The sequence below is a fragment of the Tenrec ecaudatus genome, chromosome 11 (genome assembly GCF_050624435.1).
Source record: "Tenrec ecaudatus isolate mTenEca1 chromosome 11, mTenEca1.hap1, whole genome shotgun sequence".
NCBI classification, from domain to species: domain Eukaryota; kingdom Metazoa; phylum Chordata; class Mammalia; order Afrosoricida; family Tenrecidae; genus Tenrec; species Tenrec ecaudatus.
Genome location: NC_134540.1, coordinates 46,539,638 through 46,545,637, shown reverse-complemented (window position 1 = coordinate 46,545,637; position 6,000 = coordinate 46,539,638). Strand labels below are relative to the sequence as shown.

General features: G+C 38.0%; 1 protein-coding gene across 1 annotated transcript in view; it reads right to left on the bottom strand.

Moving 5' to 3' along the window:
• Positions 1–368: 368 nt before the first annotated feature.
• Positions 369–6,000, bottom strand: part of WBP4 (WW domain binding protein 4) — a 27,613-nt gene continuing 21,981 nt past the window's right edge. Inside the window, exons 9-10 of the mRNA XM_075563010.1 lie at positions 5,144–5,307; positions 369–716 (exon numbers count right to left, since the gene is read on the bottom strand). Coding sequence (XP_075419125.1) covers positions 509–716; positions 5,144–5,307 — 372 coding nt within the window. The 3' untranslated portion in view covers positions 369–508. The remainder of the gene's footprint in view (positions 717–5,143; positions 5,308–6,000) is intronic.

Genomic DNA, 6,000 nt, shown 5'->3' with positions numbered 1-6,000 from the left:
CTATGGGGTTCCTAAGAGTTGGAATTGGCTCACTAGCACAGCAATGTACACATATTCTCTACATCAGTCTTCTGATAGGATCCTCAAAATAAAATCATTACAGGGTTCTGAGTCTTATGTAGTAGTTTGGTACCTATTCCTTGGATATAGTTATTACCAGTGTGCAAAGAGAAGACATGTTACCCAGGACAGAATAAACATGTTCATATGAAGAAGATAGAAATAAATGCTTATCTTTTCCATATTTTAAACAACAGATACATAGCATCTTAAGTAATAACTTAATTAGCAATTTTTAGACACTGACTATAATACACTGTATTACAATACAATGTGTGGTAGACTTCCATTTGAGGAACAAAAATACATTTCACATAAAAAAATTTATTATTATTCACATCAAGTACAATTTAGAATAAATCTAAATTTTTAGCTTCAAAGCACTTAGAAACAATCACAAAGGGGCTTACAGTATAGTCTCTATTTTGTCCAAAAAGCTGTCTTAGAATTACTGATCATCACCTCGTTGCCTTAAATTTCTACATTTTCCATTTTCCAATCTTCTCTTTTTGAAGACTGGGGCCACTCCATCTGCTACAACTCCAAGAGATGTGACAGTCTTTTCTTTAAATACCACTTTGGATTCGCCACCACCATCAGCTACTGAGGTTGACAGGTACTCATCAGTGCTTGGAAGTTCCAAATCAACTTCCTCCCTGGAACAGCAAATAAAAAGCAGTTGACCAGAGTAAGGCAGAAACAAGGCTCACCTTTCTCATTTCAGAGTAAGAAACTATTCTTAAACAAAGAGTGCTGTTACAATATTGTTTAAAACATTGAGTAGACCCATGGCATGAAAAGCCCCATCTCCATTATTCCTGTTGCACAAAATGCACATCCTCTAAGCAAATGTTTGTACTGATTTACATGTAATCAGCAGTGTATACAGATAAGTAAACAGGTAGGTAAGAGAGAGGTATTATGGAAACTGGTTGTGCCATGGATTGACAAGGACGCTGGGGTCTCACATAACACAGATTTAAATCATAGAATCTCAACGTCCTACTGTGATATACTCCATGTGGCTGTTGGCACAGCACCCCTAAGAACCAACCCATACACCATCAATCAGAAGGTTATAGTGATGGTTATTTGTGTGTTAACTCAGTGGTTTAGCAAATACTAGACTAGCTGCTATTCCATAATGTACACACATAATCAGTTGAAAGGGAGTTTTTTAGTGTGTGGTCTTATCTTTAGACTATAAATATATATTGTCAGAACATTCTTTTTCTTGACTTTGTACTCTTCCAGTTGCCTGACTTACAGATACAAGCCTGTTAGACGTTTTCAGTCTGCCAAGACAGAATAAATAATCATTTGATTAACCCAGGGTTAGGTCCTGATTAATAACATTATTGTCTACCGAAACCCTTAATAGTCAATTAATTCGAGAAAGAGCAAGTAACTCATGCCACTCACATTAGTTCCAGCCACAAGATTTCTGAACATGGATCAGAGAGACTATGCTTAACTCTTTATTGGCTGTATAAAACTTGTCAGGTACCACATTCGTCCCAATTTGGAGGGGACTGTTCTGCAGAGGTAGAGAATAACGCTTGTCTGCAGGAAATGTAAAACTCAAAGGGAGAGAATTGCAGTTGCCAATGTTCCGGGCTTGGTTCCAGCAATTCCACGAGGCTCCTATTCCTGCCCCTCCCACAGTTGGGTAGGTAGAATCTTTTTTATTTAGCGAACTCAAGTTTCGATTACTTGAAACCAAAAGATCTTAGATAAAAAGATCAGCAGTAAAGGAAGAGTAATGAAAGGAAAGGGATTTCAAAAAAATTTAACGGGATGGGTTAAATGTTAAAGGGCCTAGATATTAAGAAATTCCATCTAAATAGAGTGAAGGCCAGTACATAGATCTAAATCCCTCAAGTTTTCTTTTTCCCCCCTTCATTTTATTGGGGGCTCATGCAGCTCTTATCACAATCCACACATACATCCATTGTGTCAAGCACCTTTGTACATTTGTTGCCATCATTTCCAAACCATTTTCTTTCTACTTGAGCCCTCTGTATTAGGCTTCATATTTTCCCCTCCCTCCCCCATCTTCCCTCCCTCACGAACCCAATTTATAAATTGTTATTAATTTATCATGTCTTACACTGACCAATGTCTCCCTTCACCCACCTTTCTGTTGTCCGTCCCCCAAGGAGGACGTTATATGTAGATCCTTGTGATTGGTTGCCCCTTTCTCCCCCCACCTAACCTTCCTCTACTCTCATTATTGGTCCTGAGGTGTTTATCTGTCCTGGATTTCATGTGTTTCCAGCTCTTACATGTACCCATGTACATGCTCTGGTTAGCCAGATTTGTAAGGTAGAATTAGGATCATGACAGTGAGGGGGAAGGGAGGAGCATTAAAGAACTAGAGGAAAGTTGTATGTTTTATTGGTGCTACACTGCACCCCAACTGGCTCGTCTCTTCCTTGTGACCACTCTGTAATCCCTCAATTTCGAAGAGCCCAGGTAATGGTCTCACAGCTTGATTTCCAGGAAAAGGGGAGACAAGGCTTGTTTCCTAGATGCTAGAAAAAGTCTGAAGAAAAGCTACATCCTATCTAGAGCAGGAGTCACAATAATAGATAGACTGAATGTGTGCCTACTGTGTGCCTGACATTACACTAGGCTCTTGGAATGAAAACATTTATTTGTATTTTGGTCTGTCTAACATCTCTCATCTTTCTTTTCTATTATTAGCACTAGAATTATCCCATGGTTCTTTTGGGAATCATTTCTCCACCCTTCCCAGTCTATAGGTTTTCAGTTCAGTTCATGTCCACTAAAAAGCCATAGTGGTAAAATTTATATAGAGAGGTATAAATATAGATATATAAATATGTAAATATATAATTCTATAAATATAGGTGTCTTTTTCTATACATGTATACATATGTAAATACAATAAGGAAGAAGATGGACTTTGGGCCTTTACTAACTTTTTACTTAAGTATACGAACTTTTTTTCTAATAATGTGGCACTGTATGTTACTCTTCCCCACAGACTAAAATGGGTACATAAGCAAATGTGGTGATGGTGCCAGGCTATTAAAAAATATAGCGTCTGAAGTCTTAAAGGCTTGTAGTCAAACAAGCAGCCATCAAGCAGGGAAGCAACAAAGTCCAGATGGAAGAAGCACACCAGCCTGTGTGAACATGAAGTGTTGACGGCAGCAGAAATCAAAAGTTCAAAATCAAGCAATCAAATTGAGGTGAAGAAGTGTGGACAAAATGGAGAGAAAAAATCCACCTGTAAGACAATTGGACAGGCCCTCACAGAGGGTCTGCACGGGAGGTGTGTGTGGGTGGGTGTGGAATTCAGGGTGTGGTATAGCACTGATGAACACCTAACTATCCTCTGGTTCTTTAATATTTTCTACTCTTACTATTAAGACTTTATGTTTCATCTCATTAATACTATTAGTCTAATTAAGAGTTCCTGAGGGGGAAGGGTGGGAGGAGGGAATAAAGGTGAACAGATATCAAAGATTTCAAGAAGAAAATATTTGGAAACTGATTATAGTAGCAGTTATACAATTATGCTTGATTTATTTGAATTATGGAACGTAATGACATCTGTACGAACTCCCACTAAAGTGATGGGGGAAAAAAAGGCCAGAGTGGTTCATTTAGGAATGGAAACTGGGTATGGGATGTAAGCTATGGAGGACCACTTTGGGAGTTTGTTGGTAAAGAATCACCTCTTGGCTGCTGTTGTAAACTTTGCTGGTTTAAGTCTAAAAGCTTTGCCACTAGGTAAGAAAACCCGCTAAGGCAGTGGTTTTCAACCTTCCTAATGTTGCGACCCTTTCATACAGTTCCTCATGTTGTGGTGACCCCCCCACCATGAAATTATTTTTGTTGCTACTTCATCACTGGAATTTTACTACTGTTATGAATCAGGCGACCCCTGTGAAAGGGTCGTTTGACCCCAAGGTGGTCGCAACCCTCCGGTTGAGAACCGCTGCTCTAAGGGGTCAACCCATAGCAATGCAGAGCTCAAAGAGAAGAGTCCAATACCCAGATAAATCATAAGTCTCAGGCTCCATCACACTCTATTCTAAACTACCGTATATACTCAAGTATAACTGACCTGAATATTAGCAGCCGAGGCAACTAACTTTACCACAAAACTGCATTAAAAATGTGCTGAAAAACTCGGCTCATACATGCGTATATACGGTATGTGTCATTAGTAAGTGAAACGAGAGCACTGGAGCATGACATATATACATACTTATTACAACAAAACTAACAATAAAGGCATATTAATTTCCAATGAACTAGGTTTTAATAACTGCAGGTTAAAGTTTTGGTTTTTGTTCTTTACTAAGACCTAAAATTCACTAAATATATACTGTTTAATCAAATTATCTTAAAAGTATGGGGTAAGATGGTAACAAGAGCTTTTTTCTTTTTTCCTGAATTTTTTGGTGAATTGGGGGTAGGGGGAGGTATACACATCAGATTGGTAACTGTGTATCCAATGGTTCAAACCATTCACTGACCCATACAATGCAACCTATCCTGACCCCTCCCGAGTCCTTTCCTCTCTCCTATGCACCTCCAGCCTCCCTTTCACCCAAATCAATCAATACTGGTCAACCTTCTAGTCTGTTCCTTCATCTTCCCACTCTTGCCCTCCCTCCTTCAGGAAGCTAGAGTCCGTTCCCTTCAGTATGCAATTCTCTGTGTTGGTTTTTACCATTACAGTAATAATCTCATACAGTATTTGTCTTTTTGTGATTGACTAAGGGCTTTTTTTAACTTTAGATTTACCCCACAAAGCATTTACTGAATACACACACGTTTGTGCTAGAGTGAACATGTATGCCTGCTATAAGGAGTATGCGAATAGATCAATAGGAATGAAAATAGCTATTAGCTTACTTTTTAAAGTAATCATTGCCTTATTTTTAAAATATGATTAAAATAAAAACACACCAGGAATAAAGAAATCAGGTACATTTTCAATGAGTACAGGTACTATTCACGAAGCTCATTACAGTAATTTAAGCAAGCAATGGGATGTTAAAACTTACCCAAAAAATCAGTGGGATAAATTTCAGGTACTTACGGTGACTCTACTTCTTGTTTAATTTCTTGCCATTCGCCATAGGGATTTGATTTCTTAACCATTTTGGGTTTTTCTTCCTTTGGACCTGATGAATCCTTTTCTTGTACAATTTTTTCTTTCTGTGGTTCTGCTTTAATTCCGTCATTACTATTTTTGTTTTTTTCCTGAATTATAAAGTCAAGAAATAACACACTTTAAGCAAAATTAAGAACAGAATATCTCTAATATAGTTTTTAAAGTTTTGTTATAAATTATTAGGTAGTAAAACATCAATCAAATGAATAGTTTAGAGTTGTACACACTATAAATGTACACGAAAGAACTTTAATGTGGGTGAAGGGAGACATCAGTCAGTGTAAAACATGAACCAATAATAATAATTTATAAATTATCAAAGGTTCATGAGGGAGAGAGGGTGGGGAGGGATGGGGGAAAAGTGAGAAGCTGATTCCAATGGTTCAAGTAGAAAGAAAATGTTTTGAAAATGATGATGTCAACAAACGTAAAAATGTGCTTGACACCATGGCTTTGTGTGGACTGTGCTAAGAGTACGAGTCCCCAATAAAATGGTTTAAAAAATAGAACATTAATGCTTACTAAATTTTCCCCAGGGTCTACAATGCTAATACACCATGCTGAAGGCTGTTCTTTACAATAAAACCTGAGCCTGTTAGTGTACAATGAAGGACATTCCTTTCTCGCTTAGCTTTCTGCTGTGCCCCAGTGAAATCGATGCCGGCTCATTTGTCTCGTCTACACTCATTGTCTATTTAAAGCTCTGTCTCAACTGATTAGTCTAAAGTGAAGTCTGTTTTCACTTTGATGGCACCACTGGGACCTCACCAGCCTTATACAAC